Genomic DNA, 23,191 nt, shown 5'->3' on the forward strand with positions numbered 1-23,191 from the left:
GTTATCAGTTTGATTTATTTGAATTTACTCCATTTCATTGCAATGCATAAAGTCTGAATTTCTCCATTCTTTGTGTTTCCATTCATTATAAACGATAAATCTGATTCAGATTCAAACTTGAAAAATACCCTGAGCCAGAGGTTGTAATTAAGGGAAAACGAGGTTACCTTGGGTGTTGTCACCTGTATTGCTTGTTGTTCACCTTTCCAAAATAAGACACCCATGCGAGTCAGTCAGACTTGTTTGTAGTCGTTCAGGCGCTGCACAAATGTACGCACACACAATAGCGGGAAATTCCCGACAAAAATTCCGCCAGAGCAGCGTGAGGACATTCCTGTGTTTTTCAGAGCGTCCCGCTGCTGAAATGAAAGTCACATATACTGCTATGGAGCCTTTCTCAAAGTCCTGAGTACCCTCAAGCTAGCAATAAATCTCCCCCGCTCTGGGATATTGGAAGTAAGATTAAGTTTCCTGACAGCACTTTAGAAATATGGGAAGCATGAAGGAACAGGCCGAAATAACAAGAGGGAAGTTAGGTGTTAACATGAAGTAAAATCCCACCCATTAACGGCTTTTAAATCCCTAAATCAAATAGTAGTCTTGCCAGGAAACACAAAATAAATGTCTCAAATACAAAAGTATATCAGCTGCTGAATTTTTGGGAAGTTTTGTCACTCCAAATTCCCCCAGCATTCCCTGCAATGACATCACCGCTCTATGTCCGTCTTTATTTATTATCTTTTTGACATTGACATAACAAACATGATCCATGAGAACATTTTTTTCCATCCAGGGACGGTGCGAACATGCAATTAATGAGCGCGAAAGTGTTTGAGATGGGGGATTTTTACAGGCGTACAGTAGTGTGTCTAACATGAGTCACGCTGTTTAGCGGATGGTTTGAGTCGCCATCATGTACCACAAGCGTGTCTAACTGCAGCCACCATCCATGCTTGCCTTGTATTTAGTCACACAATGTTATCATTGTTCTTTTTGGGATGTTCTATTTTTTGGATGCATCACTTTCATTTTCCACATTTGATCTATCACAGTTGGCCTGGCTAAAATATTGCCTCTCTTCTAAAACCATCAGATAGCTTACTGATTTTGGGATTCGGTTTCACCAGGAAATATAGACTCCCATAATTATGATTTTTAAACCTCTAGATCCCTTTCGGGGAAATGTAGTGGCTGCTGGTTAGACCTTGGATAGGAGAACTTAAATCAAGTCAAGTTTATTTATAGCTGTTAATCACAAAAGAGACTAAAGGGGCTTTTACAAGATGGCAGATCACCCAGAAGTCCCTGGTCTGAGCCCAACCCCCCGAAGAAACCTTTGAGAAGGGAACACAGTGGGCAAATTAATAACATGATATCTACACAATGTTATTTTAAAGAGCAAGAGAGTCCATTTGATGATAAGGCATCACAAAAATAAAATTGCACTCTGTCAGTGCTGACCTGTGTGATTTGCAGACAGCTATTAAAAGACCAGCATTAGTCTACCACATGTTTAGGTCATCTCGTCTACCACAATGAGATAGCAAAAGAAGGGAAGAGGGAATGAGGTCATGCTTACTAAGCTCAGCAGTTGAACCCTGTAGTTAAATCTGAGTTAAATACACTTGAAGCTTGAGAAGACAAGAGCACTCTGAGAAGACCCTTGATTATTTATTTAATTATTTATTTTGTTTCCTCAATGACAGTGACGCACCGAAAAACTCACAGCTTTTCATTATTAACTCTTTGACTGCCAGATGTTTTCAGAAACGGGATGTCGCCAGTGCCAGCCGATTTAAGCATTTTGACTGATCTTTCAAGGTCCACAGAAAATGTTGAAAAAAAAGTTTGTTTCTACCTTATTCCGTTCTTCACTAATCAACAATAGAAAATGATTACTTTCACCGAAATGCTCTGTTTTGAAACAAAAATCTGAGAAAAAGTTTTTGTGAAACGATGTTATTTCATGCACTAGTGAATTGTACACTTCTTTTTGTCCATGAATGATGCCACAAACACCTAAATAGTGCTTTACTTCTGTAATACACCACCACCAACAATGAAAAAGTGTTTTTAGTTTGCAAAATACGTTTATTTCCATTCAACAGTGTAACAATTTGACAAAACAATTTCGCAAACTATTTACAAATGTGTGCAACTGTGGTACTATTTACAATTATGTGGATGTTTCAAATACAGTTTTTCTTTTTGTAACGCTCTCCTGCGTGCAAGGAGAGGGAGCAGGGTTTGTACAACAGATTACTTTCACTTTCCATTGTCCGTTTCGCGTGCAGACGGCCTTTTTTCCGGGGAATAATAGCAAGTAGCAGACTGTACACACTCCTCCGATGAATATGCATTCTCGGGGCACTCTTCGTCGTCCGATTGAACGTCCGCCTGAGCGTGCTTGGTTGTGCTCCGCGTTTTCCCGTGTTGGCATCGCTAGCCCGTGAACCTTTTATGACGTCGTCATAGCCGTCGCGTCAACGCTTCCAACTTCGCCGTCAACCTCGGAGTCACCATCATCATCATCGATGATGATCATCGTCGTCATCAATGTGCTCTTTATAGCGTTGGTCGATGCTTTCAGTCTTTGAAAAAAAATGCTCGAGCGTGAGCTGCTTGCAAACCGGTCGCCATGTTCTCTTCTCTTCCCTTCCCCAGCCATTGTCCCCTCTAGCTCCGCCTCACGTCTTCAACTGACGCCTACCCAATCTTGTCAAAAGAGAGTCATTGCTGCCATCTAGGGTCCAAAAATAGTCATTAGGCTAACTAGATCTGCTTGAAACTTTCACCACAGCTGGCCAAGGCTTCCCTCCACCCGTTTCAAAAAAAAAAATAAAAAAATTGGATGACGTCTTTCAACGTCATTGGTGGCCCTCCGCAGGTTTTTACTTGACGTCTTTTAACGTCAGTGGCAGTGAAAGAGTTAACAGGTTTTTTTGTTTTTTTTTACCATTTTTGTTTTTTTTGTTTTGGATATTTGGGGGGCAAGTAAGCCCCTTTTTTGGTTGGGGGGGTATATATCTGAGGTTTAGCAGTGTTTGTCATGGTCTGTGTTTTGGTTTGTTTTATTGGTCATGTTTTCCTAGTGTGTCTCCCTTTGTCAATGTCTCGTCAAGTTTTATCATGTCCTCCTGTGCTTGTCATCTCGGTCACCCAGCAGGTGTCTCTTGTTGTCTCGTTACTGTGTGTATTTGTCAAGTCATTGCCGCTGTCACATCCATGCCATGTCCTGTCCTCATCATTTCCTTGCTTTGCAGTGTTCCTGTTTGGTTTGTTGCTTTGACTTGTGTTTTTGGATATTGTTGATTTTGTTATTTTCGCCAAGTACCTTGTTTGCCTTTTTCTTAATTAAATCCCTTTTTTAACTGCATCCTTGCCTGGCTGCTTTTGCTCCCTGCATTTGGGTCCTCCACCAAACTCCATCCTTCTGACAGTGTTTTTTGTAGAATATTTTGGGTTTCACTTTGGTCACGATTGTATTTTATTTTTTTGCATTGCATTTCTACGGACGTCAATTACACTTTTTTTTTTTTTTTGCTATTTGCAGCCTGGTCCGTTTACATTGCAATATCACCATTTACCATTAGATGGCAGACATTTAATTTTTTTCATTTCATTTTATTTGAAAGGGGCAATGCACATTAATGAACAACAAATTAAGTTGTAAATATGCCAGATTTTAGCAGCAGTTGCTAATTTGCATCTGTAGTCCCCCATATTAAAATACACATCACAAAGCAATACAAAGTCAGGATGAAATAAATAAGAGCATTGCAATAAGACAACAGAATGTCAAGATAAAAAACAAACAATATAAAAGGAGCTAATGGTTGCACTTCTTTCAGCCAACATTTAACATGCATCCACAAGACTTAGTTGCCCTTGCACCTGGTCTTATACTAGGTAAGGTAAGGTAAGGTAAATTCCACTGATTGTCACACCCAACTAAGTGGGGGCAAAATTCATTCTCCACATTTAACCCATCCCCTGAGGGAGCGGTGAGCAGCAATGATTGCGCTCGGGAATCACATGGTGATCAAACCCCCCAATTCCAACCCTTTATACTGAGTGTCAAGCAGGGAGGCAATGGGTCCCATTTTAACAGTCTTTGGTATGACCCGCCCGGGGATTGAACCCACAACCTCCCAGTCTCAGGGCAGACACTCTACCACAAGGTCACTGATGTGTACTGACTTGGCTTTGACGTGACTAGGCCTAATAATATGCAGTTTGTGGATTGGATGCAATAGCTGACAAAAGGCTTATATTACAAAACGCTCAGATTTGAATTCACTGCCGCTGCGAGGTAGCATCGTGATTTATTCTACATGCCTACTTCGGGTTGCTACACGTCCACTCAATTCAAGAAAAATGACTGAGGGCGACAATGCACAGCATAAAAAGGGGTATATTAATAAGATATAGTGAAAAGTTTGGATGTGAGCAACATGTGGACAGACGCAGGAATGAGGAACTGTAAGACTATGCAGGCGTAGACAGGAAGTGCATCAAGCATTTTGTGTTCCTTGTCTTGGGAATTTTATTCAGGTTACTTTAGGTTAAAACGTTTTATATAGTTGTTCAACCCAGTCTCTGGTTACTATCAGTTGTATAGTATAGTTGACATAGTATCTTAGTCTTTGCTAGCATAATGCAGCATTATACATTTTCTAATTCTTGCAAAGCAAAACAAACAGTCAACTTGGCAGTTTCACATGCCAATTAGGTAACAACTCACAGTTCTAAAGGCACGGGTGGCATTCTGTAAAACTTCTTAGTCATCATGACTGCTGCTAGCGACATGTTCTTGACGTGTGTCCAGCACATGCTTTGGCTTCGGTTTAAATCACACTACCAAAGTTTGAATGCTCCAATTTACTCAGGAGATTCATTTGACTGAAATGCTGTGGTATAAACTTTTACACAAGGCATCTATCACAAGTCACATCAGTCAAGCCGCATGCTTTCTGACACAAGTGTTGCCAAAGGCCATGAGTCAGTTTGAATAATTTCTCCCCAATGAATTAGATTGATCTATTCATTTTGATTAACGCGGAAGGTTTTAATTTATTACCCTTTGAGACTTTGACATTCAAGAATACAATTTCTGTATTTTGGTCATTTATTTTAGAGCGAGTTTTACGTACATTGTCATATATTTTTGCACTAATGTGTGATTAATGTGATACTAAATATTGCACTTCAACATTCTACACTGTAGCAATTAAAGAGGGCATGTTATGCATTTTCCACCCACAGTTTCAAACAGTTGCCAGATGTCTTACTTATTATTGAGACATACTGTTTCATTTATTCAGCAATGCCGTTTTGGAACTTCGGCTGACTTCTTTGCCATTCACAAGAAGAGTCTATGGTTTCAATTGGTGCTGGCTTCTCCCAGAGCAGTTTTATATTTGTGTTGCCCCAAGTTTTAAACGGGATAGGTTACATTCCATTTTTACATACATGGCTTTTGTGCATTTTCATGCCTCTTCAAAAGTAAGAAATTAAATTAAATTAAAAAATCCCATAACGCAGCATTATGTTTGGCTTCCTCTTACACTTCCAATTCCATCATTTCAAATTTCATTTTGGACTTGCAGTGCTCTCCCATACTTTCTATGGTGAAAAACATCAGTTACTGTATACCAAAAGAGGAAAATCCTTCCTTTAAGTAGAATGGACTCCATCACTTTTACACCTGTTGCCAACAGCATTCACAATCTGTTGGCGTGAGTGAAAGAGCAATTTGCCACAATTATTCAGGATTTTAGAAAAATATCAAAATCACACACAATTTAGCATCTGCTTTTTGGGATTTTAAATGGCCTCAAGTGTGGACATGCTGAATAGTCACATTACACAGTGAACATTCACATAAACAAAATGCAAACATCTGACTAGGGGTGTGAATTGCCTAGAACCTGGCGATTCGATCCAAATCACGATCTATAGGTCCGATTAAATACCAATTAATCACGATACAAATCTATAAGTTGATTAATGCAACAACAAAAAAAATACTCAAAATTTTGAAAATACTAATCAGTAGTGGTAGACAAATGAAGCTTCATGCAGCACTTGTTATATTTTTGTACTCCTCTAGATGGCACTCTTGATTTAAATGTGCCAGATGGCTAGATTAACAGCTAATCAGACAGGGGGGCGTGGGGGGAGCGGGGGCTGTGGACCGGTGGGGTGCCTGGCAGGCCTGCAGTGCCCCATCCTGCTGCGTTGGGTTGGGGGCGCGGGCCGTGTTGGGGTGGGGGGCGCGGGCCGTGTTGGGGTGGGGGGCGCTCCTGGGTTTGCTCTCCGGCCGGTGGCCCCTGCGGGAAACGGGGGTTTTCCCTTGGCGGTGCCGTGGCCTGGAAGGCCCTGAGTTGTTGCGCTTGCTCTGTCCTGGCAGGGGTCGACGGCTCCCCTCTTTGGTGGAGATTTTCATGAATGCCAGATCCACCACACCAGCATCTATCGAAACTCAAATACAATCTGCTTCTTCCTCTGGTGTTGAATCGGTGGAGGCTGGTGTCTGTGGATCTCACTCTGCTTCATCTGTCCTTCCTTTGCTCAGTCTTACCTTTGGTCTCTTGAAGTCTCCCTAATTTGTTGGAATTTCGATGTTTCTGGGGTTGGTGAAAGACTCTGGTTGGTAACCCGGTGGGTAATAGGTAATGTCTGGTCGGTGCTGGATTTCACTTTCCTTTCTTTTCTTTGATCCTTCCTCGGGTCTCCTGACAACCTCACGACTCTAGCTGGATTCTGAAGTATTCAGTTTAGGTGAACGGTATGGGATTTTTAATAGGTTTTAAGTGAACTAATGAATACACACTCACACGCACGCACACACACACACGCGCACATGCACATACACAAAAAAATTAAAAAGAGAGCAATGATGATGACATGTCAAATCGGTAAAATACCGAATAAACAATACTGAGCTCTCCAGAAAAAAAGAAAAAAAAAGCCTTCTCTATGCTCTAGCATAGAAAAAAACACTCATAAAAAACATGTAAATACATCTTTGGGACACTTAAAACATTTGAAATAGAACGTATTTATACGTTTTTGGGAGTAAATGAGTTAATGTAACATTCTTCCATGCTGTGCCAAGTGCGAACCCTAATCCCATGTAAGATGTTTTGTTGAATATTTCCATCGAAAATTGATGTTTAAACATCGATTCGGCCGCATATTGAATCGATACGAGAATTGCGTGTTATAATATTGCGGTATATCGCCAAATGCAACTTTATTTGAAGGAATGCCTTAATTCTTTGTCACAGGGCTTCCAAAGCATTTTTGAAACATTCCTCAGGGACCAGATAACATCACATAATTTGTAAGAGAAGCCTATTCATGATTTGACTCTTGAGTTCAAACCCATTCAAAGTGGTGTTTGAAGTTTGCGATTGAGATCTCGTGACTGTGCAGGTCATTGGAGTACATTTAACCCATTCTCTTTTACAATAACAGGTTTGAAAGTTGTTACATAGAATGTTAATCCTGACTGTCTGGATAGTGTCTTTTTTTCATCCATCCAGGTTTTACGCTACTGCTGGTCCTCATTGGATTAAACCCTGGACTGGTGGCATAGCTAGTATCTCACCTCAATTTCCCTTAAACACCTTTCTTCTCCATTTTAACGCAATATATATTTTAGTAGATACTCTTAACCATATCTACAGGCCTAATTATATTGATTTGCTCACATGTAATTGGATAATGGCTGACTTTGTCCTGCACTCTTTATGTAAGGAGGCTAACAAAGGGTGCACTACTCATTGCAACACATGTGTGCTTGCAACATGACAAACCACAAGCTCAGTTATAAAAATAAAAAAAATGCATGTTGTAGCCTGTATCTGTGTCAAAGTCAAAGGAAGCAAGCAGAACATTGTTGTGAGCATATGTGCTGCTTCTCTTTAACTTTTTTTTCTTACTTTGTAGTTTGCTTGACTCAACAAAGCTGAAAACAAACGAAAAATATGCTTGAAGGAAAACTTTACTTTCTGGTATTTATTTGCATGGACATCCAGAGTTATAAGCTACATTTAAGTGAAATATAGCATAGAAATACAGTAAATGGAACAAACTATGTTGTAACATTTAAACTTTTGTGCCTGGATGGCACTTGTGACAGCGGAACAGAGTCCCACACATGTTCAAGCCGACCCGGGGGTGGGGAGTCTTTCACACACAAAGTGGAAACACTGCATAAATATGAATGAGAGATGCTTTCGTGGAGTAAGGTCAGAAGTAGAGCAGACTCAAAGAGATACCAAAATATTACTGTATGTGTGGAAAGTAAAGAGTCAACATAGAGACAGTAAGCACGGGTGGAGTGGGTTCACTGTTTAGGTCATGAAATTCCATTCATGGGCAACAGTAAAATGCAGTCCTGAAAATCTGAACCTGACAGATATGCATGCCTGAATGACCCTATATAATTTATTCCCAGTTTACGTTCAAAGAAATATACTGTTTATGAATTAACAACAGTAAATAAATAAATAAATACTCCTCTGCAGGCCAAGATTATTATTATTATGTGGTGTCTTAGAGGTATGAATGAAGCCAACATACAGACAGTGAATCCAGAAAGTATTTACAGTACTTCACTTTTTACCACCTTTTGTTATGCATCTTATGATGTAACGTAACAAATTGTGGAAACATTCAAACAGTATGAAAACTGTTGGGATGTACTGGACTGTGCTTTTTAGTATCTTAAGAAACCCAGAATTCAGGTTCATATCTTCATTACAAACAAACACAAAGTTATTTTTTAAAGTCAGTATTATTTTTTTCACACTGTACTAAAGCGGTCTTGACGACGAATTATTTTGTATGTGTTTAAAAAAAAATTGGCTAGTAATTCTACTTGTAAAAATATTTTTATTATTTTTTTTTTACTTTTAAATCATAGTATATTATTTGTACTTCTCCTCCAAGCGTTCACCGTTACCATGGAGACATGGAACCTTTCACAGCGGATGTAGTTTTGCCTCCGCCGCATAGCTTCCGGGTTGAAATAGTGTACTAGCCGCTTGCACATTCTTTTGGACCAACTCCTCGGCCAATATTACTTTAGAAAATGTCCCGAGGCTCGAGTGCGGGGTTTGATCGCCACATTACCATCTTCTCTCCTGAAGGAAGGCTTTATCAAGTCGGTCAGTATGTGTATTGTTTTAGACAAAAGCCGACATGTTAGCTAGCTTGCTAAATGCGCTGTCATTGTTCGGTTAGCTCCCCCAAAAGCTCGCAGATAAGGCATTATTAGTACAACGAAATAATTCTATTATCATATATGAAGTTCATTTATTTTGACAAGTTTATGTTTTTGACAACTTTGATATTCCGAATGAAGTCCAACAGCGTAGACGACCAGTTTAGCAACGAGCTAACATTTAGCCTCTCAGGTAATCAAATAATTCCTTGTTGTTGTAACTTTGGCATAACAGAGGGCTACAAGTAAACAATGTTGCTATCATTATTAAACTAACGACATTTTTATTGATCGGTTTAGCTTTGAGATTAATGGCAAAAGCTATACTGGTCTGAAGAAAGTCGAAAGTGAAAGTATTATTATTGTAATAATAAAGTAAGTAATAAATATTTTTATTTTAATTATGCAAATATATTTAAGAATCCTCCATTATGTAGACAGAAGTACTGTGCTAAAATAAGGACAATTTGTTTATTCATCCGTGCTGAAGTATTACACAGCATCTCCATATCCGAGCATCCAGCAAGCACTGAAAAGTAAAAACAAATACAGTTAAAGTACTCCCTTTGGCTGCTATGCAAATATACCTATCCATACAAAACAACTGTTTCTATAAATCTAAATGTTACCGTCATCCTGTCTGCCATTTACAGAATATGCTTTCAAGGCTATAAATCAAGGTGGACTCACATCAGTTGCCGTTCGTGGGAAGGATTGTGCCGTTGTCGTCACACAGAAAAAAGTACCGGTGAGTGGATATTGGTGTATTATACCATCCTATGCCTTTCTATTTGCAATCTTAACATTAAAATAGTGAAGTGAAAATCATAAACTATTATTATATTAGTCATTGCCAGTATTGGTGGATGAGCCCAGTTGCCTCATTTGCACTACTCGCGTACTTCGCATTGGTGCTACAAAGCTGTGCTTGGACATTTGGTTTGGCTTCTTTAGCCTCCCGTCAACTTTGTAAGTTATCAACTGCGATTCAACTAAAGTCTATTGAGCATCAATGACGACCATTTTATCATTAACAGGACAAGCTTCTGGATTCCGCCACAGTGACCCACCTTTTCAGAATAACAAATAACATTGGATGTGTGATGTCTGGAATGACAGGTAAACAAAAGAGAAGACACTATCAACAACGCACATTTCACCTGTCATATGTTGGGCTTTATAAGCATAATATACTCCCAGGACCGCATATTTTTTGTTTGTTAATTCCAGATTTTCTGACCTTGATGCGGTTGCAAAAAACAAAAAACAAAAAAAAACGAAATATGTATCAGGCATTGATTAATGAATCGATTAAATGAGAATGTTATCCGTCAAATATATGAAAAAAAATCCTCTTTTTTTTTTACTAATTACTTCCCCCTCCGAATGACATTGACAGCTGACAGCCGGTCCCAAGTTCAACGCGCTCGCTATGAGGCCGCCAACTGGCAGTACAAGTACGGCTATGAGATCCCAGTGGACATGCTGTGTAAGAGAATTGCAGACATCTCTCAAGTCTACACGCAGAATGCCGAGATGCGACCACTGGGCTGCTGTAAGTATCGATTAGAATCGGACAGATCTTCAAATAGTTGCCTCCGCTCTATTAGACGCGCTGTCTTTAATTATCGCTGGGCGCGTCGTCCACTTAACCACTAGGTAGCACCAAGTGTTGCAGTTGTTCTGGTAGACCACTACACTCTGAAGTAGGATAATTTGCCAATAAGTTAAACAAAGGAGAAAAACTGAGCATTATCTGTAAAGAGCAAACATAAGTGTCTTTTCGTCACAGATAACTCTCATTTAAGGGCGTGCACCCATGGTGCAAGTAGCACACAAAGCTAGAGCTAAATTATATAATTAAATAAGTAAAATGACGATAATTAACTAATAGGTTAAGTTAGGGCTGTGCAACTAATGGAAATTCAATTACAGTTTCAATTATTACACTCCACAACTACAAATCGTAAAAAAAAAAAGATTATTAATACTAATATTTGAGTTGTTTAAGCTTATACATTTGCACTTTTTATTTTATTTTTAAAATAACTAATTTCATAAATGTTGTTTCGTCCAAAAGAAACTTGCATAATTGTAGTGTTTCAAAGAATTTTATTTGTCTTTATATTTTTTGTGTTTTTTACGTTTAGCCATTTTCTTGTTTTGTACCCCCAAAAAAATAAATGATCGTCCTACTGCATGGTGAGTTTTTGCCAACATAAATAAATACAATTTTAAATTCTGTTTGGTACAAATGGAACTTGCATAATTATAGTGTTTTTATTTTTAATTGGTCATAATATTTTCAAATGTGTAAACATTTTCTTGTTTTGTACCCAAAAAATACATGATCGTCCTAATGCAGAGTGCACATGCTGCAGTCCAACTTCAAGTTTTTGCCAACATAAATAAATACATTATTATAAATAATATAAATTATGTTTGTTCCAAAGGGAACCTACATAATCATAGTGTTTCTATTATTTTTTTAATTGGTCTTAATATTTTTAAATGCTAAAAAAAATTATTGTTTTGTACCAAAAAATAAATCAATTATTGCCAAAATAATCGTGATTGTTATTTTTTTCTATAATCGAGCAGCCCTAGGTTACGTTGCTTTTTTCTAATGGTGATGCAATTTTAAACCGTTACTTAATATCCATTGTAATAAAAGACGTTGCCTTAGCAACAGCAGAAGATGTGCACAAAACCCCGCCGCACTACAACAAAGAGCGGACATGTAATTGTTCCGGTTTATTGTAGCCAACACTGAGAAGCTCTTGGGCTCCTTCCTGGAGATCGACGCTAAATACTTTCCTCCGAAGCCAGAGCATCAGCGCCGTTGTCATGTTGCACTCGCAGGTATGATAGTGATCGGCGTAGACGAGGAATGCGGCCCGCAAGTCTACAAATGTGACCCGGCAGGCTACTACTGTGGCTTCAAAGCCACGGCCGCCGGGGTGAAGCAGACGGAAGCCACCAGCTTCCTGGAGAAGAAGGTGAAAAAGAAGTTGGACTGGACCTTCGAGCAAACCGTCGAGGTATGTGATGCAAAAGTCAAGCAACTTTCAGGGATTCCAATGTGCTCATCTTTTAACCACCGTTTGGGTTATCGTATAAATGATCATAAATTAATAAAGAAATCCCCTTTGTGCTTTTCCCCCTCCAAGACGGCTATCTCTTGTCTGTCAACCGTCCTCTCCATTGACTTCAAGCCTTCTGAGCTTGAGGTGGGTGTGGTTACAACACAAGACCACAAATTCAGGTAATTATGTCTCAGGATGAATAATAAAGGTAAAGCAGTTGATGGGGTTATGGGAGGATTTTTGCAACAGGCAGTGAGATGGATTGCATGATAATGAGACCATTGTTGGCATGTGTGGACTGTGGAATTTACATTGCATTGTAAAATGTGAAAACACAAACTGGAAGAAAACTACTTTAGGGCGAACCCTGCACTTGGTGTATAAAGATGTGTATGTTTGTGTATGTTTAAAAAAAAAAATGCCCCAACATGAAAACTAACAGGGACGTCGTTTTGACTTTATGGCGTCCTTGCCCTGTCCGTAGCACCTTCGTTTTTGTTAATTTCCCACAGTAATCACGCCATTTTAAAGTTATTTAAAGTTGTGTTGTTGTTATCTCCAGCCACGGATGTTCATCAACGGGTCGGCTCGCCATCAGGCGTGTCACATCTCCATGTTTATAGCTCCGCTCTGCCGTCCGTCAGCAATGAATGTCCGTGCGGAAACACGAAATATTGGTTCTGGCTCATCCAGGTCGTGAAAATATGTTTTTTTTAAATAATTACTGTACAAAGTATTTTGACGTAAATATCGACTTTAACGGGGAAATCCAACTTAAGTCGAAATTCGGGTAACATCGCCAGCGTAGGAACGGAACTCCGTCGTAACTTGAGGACTCCCTGTAATTTCTACACAGTAAATTTTACTCTAAACAGAGTCTATTTGTATGGAGGACCAAAATTATAAATTAATAAATGACTAAAAGTGTCAATAAAAGTGGATATTAAAAATATAATTCAAATATTAAGTCTAAAACATATATAAATGGAAATAAAATCATCAAATATATATATATATATATATATATATATATATATATATATATATATAAATTATATATATATATATATATATATATATATAAATTATATATAAATTATATATATATATATATATATATATATAAATTATATATAAATTATATATATATATATTATATAAATTATATATATATATATATATATAATTTATATATATATATATATATAATTTATATATATATATATATATATATATAATTTATATATATATATATATAATTTATATGTGTGTGTGTGTATATATATATACTGTATATGTATGTGCGGGCTGTTAATTACACACCAAACCTACATAATACGTGACGGTAAGGCCATGTTTGCAGAAACGGTCATTTCTGCAAAAGATACAGTAACAAAAATGGCAACTGTGAAAGGCGGTGCAATCATCAGTCTATTACCTTTTTCCAGGATTCTGACAGAGGCCGAAGTGGATACTCACCTGATGTCCCTGGCAGAGCGGGACTGAGCGAGAAGAAAACGTGTCACCTGTTTGAATTTAGTTAGAGCATGATGGGATATGCAGTTCTCACATGGAGATTGGCGTTGACTTGGTTTGTTGTACATTTTGCCCCACTGATACATTCAACAATAAAAAAAAAAAGAAGACGTTTTGGAGTAAAATAACTTTTGATGTGTTTGTATCTTTGTGTCATTCCACACAATTTGGTTGCATTGAGTTAAATCAATTTGAGGTTTTCTAAAGTGACGCTCATGTGACTACATCCTGTTTTATCAGAACTGCTTTCATGTGTCAAATTTAGACGCGGCAGATTGCTGTGTATGGGAACACGAGCAGCTCACAACTCCACTTCCTGTTGTAGAACTTGAATGCACCAGAATCACATGACTCACTGAAGTGCTCTTGAATGTCTGGTGGGTTTTTTTTACCACATGAGCAGATCTGACCTTATTTTGGTAATGCACTGTAATGCGCACACGCGAGCACACGCATCACGTTTCTGCATATATTTAATTATATCTTTTCGTTGAAAGGCACTGAAGAATTCACAATGAAAAACAGTCAGTGTATAGCTTGTATAATTAGACAAAATGCAAATTCTGCAGAAATTGCGTGGCAATGCTAAAAAGCTGAATGTGTGTGCTTAAATAATTTCAGTGAAATTAAAATTCATTTCCTGATATGATAGTCACTTGGTATCGAACCATCGAATGTACTAGATGTGGTCCAAACGGGGTTTGAACCCGGGTACTCCATGTTGGCAGGAAATTGCTCTAACCAATGAGCTAACTTGACTTGATTGAAATCATGGCTAATAGCGTATTTATTTTGAAATGTGTCATCTGATGCTGAAAGTAAATTTATAATTCATTTCCTGATATGATAGTCAGTTGGTATACATGTATATCACTTAGCATAACAGCCATGGCTATATTTGCAATTTACAGTCTGAGGTGGGATTCGAACCTGCAACTTCCTGCCACCGAGCAGTATCAGACACCTGGCAATGATGAACAGTTGAATGTATGAAAGTGGGTGTGGAAAGTGGTACTTAAAAAAATCTGTCCCATTGAAATGAATGGAGAAAAGTTGATATTGATATATAATGTTAAATTGTGCGAATACTGTAAGTAATGTGGAATCAGACGATATGCCCTGGGAGGTATGAATTTTTTAAGTTGAATGGTATAAATCGAAAGTATGTGGGAGTTGTTTCATGGCAAAAAAAAAAAGTGGAGAATAAAAATCACAATAACATATGTAACCAACACAACTAAATGTATCATTCCCTCAGAATGACTTCAAATGCATCTATTAACTACATCGCTGGCAACAAAAGTGAGTACACCCTTAAGTGAAAATGTTATTTTGTCTCACTGCATCAAATTGGTCTATTTTGAACGAATAATCAATTTACACATTTGCTGACTACTTGTCAGTTCTCTCGAGTTGTCCCATGAAAATATGTGATTAAATATCTGCAGAAATAAAGGGTGTGCTCACTTTTGTGAGATGTCGTAAGAGATCCAAAACGGTTTAAAAACGGTTCATTACTGTAGTGCATTGCATAATTTTGAGATTTGTTTCTAGTAGGTTAGATGAACTTTTGGGAATTTGCTCATCCATTGTGGCAATAGTGTTATTTTTAGGAAACGACAGCTTTGCATTTCTTTCAGTGACCAAATCTGTCCTTCACTCCTGATCAGAAATGACATCATCAGTTAGTCAGTCCGATTTCCTCTCGTCCCCACCTATCTCTGAATCACAAATCAAAAGTATAAATCCCCTCTCAGATGTCATGTTTTCCTAAATCAAGGACTGATTTTTGGAGCTCCCCTGTCATGTGGATTTAGATGTGATTTTAAAAGAAGGCAGATGAATTGCTGGAAAAACCCGTGAAGTCCCGCCCGCGTACGTGTATATGGCGTACTAATGTTTACAGCCCTGCGGACAATTATAGGCTAGGTAATGTGTAGCCTGTTATTAAATCTAATCATTCTGGGATCTTATGAAAGAAAGGTGCCAATTAAAGGTTGTACCGGTTAATCGAGGTTATTTGTAAAAAAAAAAAAAAAATCGTATCAGGTGACGAGGATTTGGAAGTACTGTACTTTCCACAAAGGCGTACCGCCTGTTGTGACTAAGCAACAAGTTATCTTTGTTTAAAAAAAAATATGCAGCACATTATGTTCTAAGTGTGCCGCCGTGGGACTTTTTACGGTGTGACTCACAACACTGAGACCTCGCCCCATACAAGGAAATCCCGGACCGCTTCACGGAGTTGAATTGTATCATTTGTGTCCATGTGTCTTTCAAAGTGTGGCTCATAATTCTCAGCCCTGTCACTTTTTGTGTCGTGACTAACTGTGGTTGTGTTTCAGTAAAAAAATGCCTCACACAGAATGGATCATTCTTCATAAGCTTTTTTTATTTATTTATTATTTTACATACTATTTCATTAATAGTGTTTCATTTCACAACATATTTACACGTACAAAAATAATATCTCTGTATTTACAATTTACTACAGTCTGGTATATTCACATCAATATATCCTTGTACAGTATTGCAGGGAGAACACGTGGACGTTCATGGTCTCGCTGTGTGTTCTGGGCGCTGAGTTCTGTTTTCTGGATCCAGCTAGACCACAGCAGATGCCGTCTTCCTTCTTGTGATCTCCGGGCCAGCTCTTTGTGGACGTCCCGGGCAGGTGTTTGTCCTTTCTTTGGGCCGGGGTTCGGTGACCCGGTAGCAGCTCTTTTGACACCACCATTGGCGGGATACTGTTGGAGCTTACTTTCCGAACTTGATGTCATCGTACAACTGCAAAAGAAAAGTAAATGTTTACAACAATGACTCGCATTTGTCATGTGAGCAGCTGTGATTTGATAGAAACTGACCTCATCCTCAGTCAAGTCCAGATCTTCCATATCGCTCTCGTCTGATTCGCTGTCGGGCAAGGCCCTCAGCTCCTGTGCCGTCTTCTCATATAGCTGGTTGCGTATGTCGTCATTTTGCCTCCCGTAGGTGAGATGGTACGGCGTGAAGCCGCCATAATTGAGGCAATTGACATCGGCGCCGAGGTCAAGGAGGCGACGGACCAGTGCTGGGTTTTGGACGTCCACAGCTAGATGGAGAGCCGTCCTACCGCTGCATTGTTCCTACAAAATAAAATGAATGTTTACTTCACAAAGTTGCTCCAAATTAATTAAGGCCAGCGAAGAGAGAAATAAAAAGTTTGGCAGGATTCTCACTTTAATCTCAGAATACTGATTTTAAAGTGACTTTATTCTCAGAATTCTGACTTTAATCTCAGAAGACTGAGACTCTCACGTTTAAATCAGAATTCTGAGATTAAAGTGAGAATTCTCACTTTTACATCAGAATTCTGGCATTTAAGTGAGAATTCTCACTTTTAAATCAGAATTTTGAGTTTCTCACTTTGAAACCAGAATTCTGAGATTAAAGTGAAAATTCTGACTTAAATCTCAAAATTCTGATTTTAATCTCAGTATTCTGAGATTAAAGTCAGAATTCTCACTTTAAAGTAAAGTCACTTAGAGTCAGAATTTAAGATTAAAGTGAGAATTCTCACTTTAAAATCAGAATTATGACATAAAAGTGAAAATTCTGACTTTAATCTCAAAATTCTGACTGTACTCTCAGAATTCTGAGAACTAAGTCAGAATTCTCACTTTAAAATCAAAATTCTGAGATTAAAGTCTGAATTCTCTAAAGTGAGAAAGTGAGAATTCCGACTTTTAAGTAAGGATTCTGAGATTAAAGTCTAAATTCTCACTTTAAAGTGAGAAAGTGAGAATTCTCCTTGTGTGCCAAACTTTTTTTTTCTCTTCACTGGCCCTCGCTGCAATCTTAACAATTGAATTTTGACGTGTATAGCCGTCAATGGCAGCGAATGATTTAATGACACCCACCTGTGCATTTATGTACGCGCCCAGCCCAACTAGATTCTCCACTAATGAAATGAAGCCGTGAATCGACGCTAGGTGAAGACAGTTTTGTCCTGCGAGGCAAAAACACAGATCAGTTAACAACCAAGTCTTAAAAACAAAACCGGCCTTGCATATTTTTCTTGTGGGAATTCTGAACATACCACTGTAGTTGGGGAAGGAGATGATGGAGTTGAGATGGCGCTGGCTTGTCTGGGTGATGACGCCGAAGCAGGCGAGTGAGCCTCTCTTGCAAGCGATGTGCAGCGCCGTGTTGCCGCAGTCGTCGGCCAGCCGCGGGTCGCAGCCCGCTTTCAGGAGCTGGTCCACCAACTGGGGCTGCTCTGTGATCACGGCGAGGTGCAATGCCGTCTGGAAGGAGATTCATTATGTGTGTTATTCCACTGACTGAAATAAAATAGTCTTGTGTGGTTTAAGATGTGGTTAGTACCTGTCTTTGGTAGTTCTGTGCATTCAGGAAGGGGTGATTGTGGGACAGTTTGATCATCTGTTGCGCCTGATCGGCGGCTTCGTGAATGATGGCCAAGTGGAGAAGCCTGTCAGAAAAAAGGGAGTACTTATTAAAACGAATACTCGGAGGAAGTTAGCTCCAGTGAAATTATAAGGAACAACGCCTGTGCAACAGGAACGTTTCGCAAGAGTGGAGTTTTGTCGGGTTGTTTCCACCAGTTGTGGCTTGACACATCTGATGCTTTATCAGTTACTGGCAACGGGCCAGGGACTTTCCTGAGCACACAGAGCTCAGTTTAAGCACCGCCCAGACTGCGCACTCAGCCAAAAGTAAACGCACACAAGCAAACACATTTTACTCTTAACATATTTCGTGCAAATTCACGTTTGCATGCATATTGTTGCGTTTTTACAGAAACGGATAATGCAGTTACTATTACTAATATTTTTTGCACGAGTGCGTCATTTTTGAAACTCCCGTTTGCAAACGCCTTCGCGGAAATATAATACTGTACAGAAAATGTCCACTTACGTGTCCCCGTCCTCGGTCAGGACACCGCTCCAAGGCTCGTACTCGTGAACGAGCTCTTCGCTCACGCGCAAGTGCTCCAAGTCGTTCACCAGCTCGTCCTCCTTCAACGATTCCAGACCGCTGTCCAAGCGGTCGTCCTGGCAGGGCAACGTCTTCCCGTGTTTGGGCTCCATGTGGTCGAGGTCATTATTATAATCCACGCGGTCGCTGCGAGATACTCCGTGGACGTCCATGATGCTTGTCGCAAAAACGAGTACACGCGTACAGTCCAAGGGTCAGAAACAAGAGTGGTTTGGAGAGGGCTGGCGCACTGGGTTTTTGTCAGCCTGGCTGGGTGGAGCCTCTGTGGGGATTTCCAATTGACTTATCTAAGACAGGGAAATCACACAGGCAGGGCTGTGCTTTTGTGAGAAAAAAAATCCCCCCCACCCTCCTCAACCTCCAGCCATAAAGTCAAAATGAAAACTTGTAGTTTCCTATTAGACACCGACAGCATATATCGAAGGGGATGTTTGATTGTGAATGGGTGGCCATGAATGAGATGGAGACAACCTTTTTTTAGGCTCTTCAAGAAATCCCTTTTGTCTGGGGAAATTGGGGCGCTTTTTTTTTTACTGTACTTTTTTTTCTTCCTTTGAGTGACTTTTTATAAATATTTGTGGTTATTTTTAAATGTTTGTATATGTACGTTAAAAAGTTTTTTTTCTAATTAAATGCACTCGTGTGCTTTACAGTTCGTAAGCAATTTTATGAGCATGTCTGCTATGTAATATCAACAATGATTATCAAAAAAATACAAAAAATGAGCTTTTATATTTCATCAGAATTGTTTTGGCACCATACACGCACACACAAATGAATGTGTCTTAACATCTTCAATATTGCAATATTGTGGTTGCAGTACTGATGTAAAAGCTGCACTGCATCATACAGAGAGATGTTTGTAATATTTTGGTACTGTATGAGGTGTGCAGAAGAAGCTATCGTGTAGCCTGTACTAGTGTACTTGATGAACTATCCAATTAATTTAGGCATGAATTAAAACTCCAACTTAATTCATAAAGCACTTTAAAAAAAAAAAAAGTATTTCAAAGTGCTGTCCACATATTAAAAAAAAAGAAAGAAAAAAAAGGCCATCCATTCTTTGATATCATCCAAGCACTCCAGTAGCGCGTTTGCTTCAAAGTCACTTTGTACCTACATAAGATGAACCCGAGCTGTAAGAGCTAATGAAAAACATAAAGGGCCAATAATTGACTCTTGGGGTACTCCACCAGAGAGGGCATTAAATTAACATTTGCCTTTTAATTTCTAATAGACCATGAACAAAACTCCCCCGTGTCTGCACATTGCCTGCAGAGGAGGGGGAAAATTCTGAAGTGTGTACAGTGCAACTCTTGTGAAACAAACACTTCATTTCATGTACCACAAGAGGATGTTTGGGACTTGCCTTACTTTGTAAATGTTAACACACTGCAGCTTTTTGCTTTATATTCTGTGCAACTCACATATTTTACAGAGCTTGTGCTGGGACTTTGAATTATTTGTCACTTCAAATTGATATGATATGGATGCATATAGTACTTAGAGGGAGATCTACACAACAAAACCATCCAAACACACCCAGTGGGGTGTTGTGTGTCTGCGTGTGAGTCACAACAGGGAAATGCCACTCACACAAATATGCACGCAATCTCCTTTGGCATTTAATTCCAAGCAATTTTCAATCTCTGTCAAGTGTTGCAACAAAGAATCCAAGGACATTTTGTCCCTGTTTCGTTCGCTACCTTGAACTGAGTTCCTTTAACCCTACGAATAAATACCACAATTGTGCTGTCTGATATTCTCACTGTTCATGAAATGCCGGGACTTCCACTCACATATTTGTAAAGCTGTTGCAAAGACAATGCAAGCAAGTACTTTTGCTGTGTGTTTACATGTGGTTGCTATGGATACTGAGTAGCAAGTGACAAACATTAGGCTATGCTCTGTGCGTCAGCAAAACCTTACATGTCTGGGCATCTCAGTTCTATTCACCCATGACATTACCTTATGATGACATCATGAAACTTTTGCTTACAAAGTCATATTAACCTCACGCATATTTTCTAACTGAGGGGAGACTTTGAATTCAGTGTTTTAATTGAGAAGAAAAAAAACTAACTTGTTCACTGACACAGCAGTTCCAAAAGCACTCATATCTCCCTTTCAGTATGTGTGTAAAAAAAAAAGAGTAATCTATTCCGAGTAATTTAGCATTGGCCATAAATATTCACACTTCATCACTGTGACATACTGTATGAGGCAATCCTGTATGAGGCCATCGATCCACTCATGTACTCTAGGTAAGAGTCTTCGTGTTATTCAAATACAAAATTTTAATATGCAGGCCATTTTTTCATTTTAAATATCCAATTCTGATGAGGTTAATGGCTGAGAGTGTCAATGAGACGTTTAAAAGGTTCGCAAACAGCCCCTCTGATGACCCACTTTTGTGATGAATGTGCAGGAGACGCGTGGGTGTTTTGCACACACTCTCATATGTAAGCACACAATTATTGTCTGCACATATGATCTTTTGACCTACTGATACTAGGCATATCTCATGGTCAAACTGTGGCACAGTTGACTTTGAAGTTGACTGTGATTGACCCCTGTCATTCTTTATACAGATCTTAGCAGGCTGCAATGGAAACTAAATGAAGCAGTGAGCACAATGTTTTTGGCCAAGACTAACTAACTAACTAACTAACTAACACAAAGTTTATTAAAATATTTTAAAATTGCTTTGTCATTTAATTTGTGTAGAGGAACAGCACCACATTTACCACCAAGTTGGCTGTAAAAGCTGTGCTCGGACCAACTAATCATAGGACAGAAAATGATGTAATCGAGGGTCAGCCCTCTAGCTGTGAGGATGAATTTGAAATCAGACTGGTTATTTATGTGAGCCAGCACTTCAAAATTCTGAAGGCCAAGGGCAGATTAGATGACATACTTTACTACAAGAATACTACAAGAATGTAAATTTAAGTCAGTACTTCTCGCTAGCTGCTAGCTAGCTAACACGCTAACAGTCCGTGCTTCTAGCTAGCTAGCTAACAAACAAACACACTAACAAATAAACTAACTAACTAACTAACTAACTAACTTGGTTGGTGGAGGTAATATTTCCCTGAATAATCAATATTTGGTGAAGTAGGCTAAGTGGCATATGGAGATGGATCACATTGATTGTACACATTTACACATTTGGTCAATTTAATTAACAATTTAATAAACATACCATTTTTGAAAAGTGCTGGTTTTGTAGATGAAAAGATTCTGCCCAACACTAGCTACGTCATAAAAAAAATAAAATAAAATCAGCCATGAAAGGTTAAAGGATTTTACTGATTACACTGTATGCTACATTTCAATCTAGCATCAACAATAACGGGGTGACACCATCTGTTTCTCATTTATACATTCTTCATTCCTTCGTCCGCATCTACATATTTGTCTATGGTACGCATGTCCTCATAACTAAACCTGTTTGAGACCAATTCAGGGTTGTGAAAGCTCAGACTTTCTGCTTGCGCACTGCAGCCCCTACACATATCAGACAGCAAAGTTTCCTGACCGACCTGCAGTGAAAATGGATCACATCACGTAAATACTGTGGTTGCATGATAAACCACAACCAAATGACTGAATTATTTTGTTGTATCAAAACTACCCTTTTATTATTATTTTTTATGTCATCGGGCTCAAAGGCCATGTTTGTTAGTACAAATGGTTGCACAACAGTGGTTTCTAACTGATGACATCATATCTTCATGACTTCCGTCATCAATGTTGGCACAGTTTAGTTTTGATTTGCTTCAGTGTTCTTTTATTTTACTGATTTTATCCTCATGAAATCATATTTCCTTCTTTCTTTCTTTTTAAACATGGACTAATAAAAATTTAGATTTTTTTGGTAATACCTTTCTTAACATACTGTAGATTGTACTTTCCTCATCTTACTCATTTTGTACTTTGCTACCTTTCCTTGAACAAACAGAAATACGATACATTGTACACATATTAGATTCTAAAGTGTCCAAATCTCCGTCTAACCATCAATACTACATCTAGTAAGTAGCAACATAGGAGAATGTCCAATTGTAAAATTACCTTGTGTAAGTTATTCATGTATTGTGTATGACTAGACTGTGGAAATGAGACATTCTTGTTTTTAGTTATGGGTCATCCACCTGCGCATAATTCCACTGCAGGTGGTGTACAACTGTCTCACTTCATTATTAACAGACAAAAAAAATGTCATTGCATACATATACAACACTATTCGTTTGGTTGTACCTCAGCAACAGCTAAACATCACAATGTACAGTAATAGCGTTCACACGTGCTCATAAACATACATTTTACTTTG

General features: G+C 38.7%; 2 protein-coding genes across 2 annotated transcripts; one reads left to right on the plus strand and one right to left on the minus strand.

The window, feature by feature from the left end:
- The first annotated feature begins 8,999 nt into the window (after positions 1-8,999).
- Positions 9,000-13,985, plus strand: LOC144039720 (proteasome subunit alpha type-6). The gene is made up of 7 exons (XM_077553351.1): positions 9,000-9,179; positions 9,889-9,983; positions 10,273-10,354; positions 10,635-10,790; positions 12,098-12,276; positions 12,406-12,500; positions 13,770-13,985. The coding sequence occupies exons 1-7, from the start codon at positions 9,104-9,106 to the stop codon at positions 13,825-13,827; spliced, it is 741 nt and encodes a 246-aa protein (XP_077409477.1). The 5' UTR covers positions 9,000-9,103; the 3' UTR covers positions 13,828-13,985.
- A 2,243-nt stretch (positions 13,986-16,228) lies between these two features.
- LOC144039743 (NF-kappa-B inhibitor alpha-like) lies at positions 16,229-19,110 on the minus strand. The gene is made up of 6 exons (XM_077553396.1): positions 18,775-19,110; positions 18,223-18,328; positions 17,936-18,143; positions 17,757-17,845; positions 16,722-16,982; positions 16,229-16,644 (listed from the first exon to the last, which is right to left on the minus strand). The coding sequence occupies exons 1-6, from the start codon at positions 19,005-19,007 to the stop codon at positions 16,615-16,617; spliced, it is 927 nt and encodes a 308-aa protein (XP_077409522.1). The 5' UTR covers positions 19,008-19,110; the 3' UTR covers positions 16,229-16,614.
- Between the last annotated feature and the right edge of the window lie 4,081 nt (positions 19,111-23,191).

The sequence above is a fragment of the Vanacampus margaritifer genome, chromosome 19 (assembly GCF_051991255.1).
Source record: "Vanacampus margaritifer isolate UIUO_Vmar chromosome 19, RoL_Vmar_1.0, whole genome shotgun sequence".
NCBI lineage: Eukaryota > Metazoa > Chordata > Actinopteri > Syngnathiformes > Syngnathidae > Vanacampus > Vanacampus margaritifer.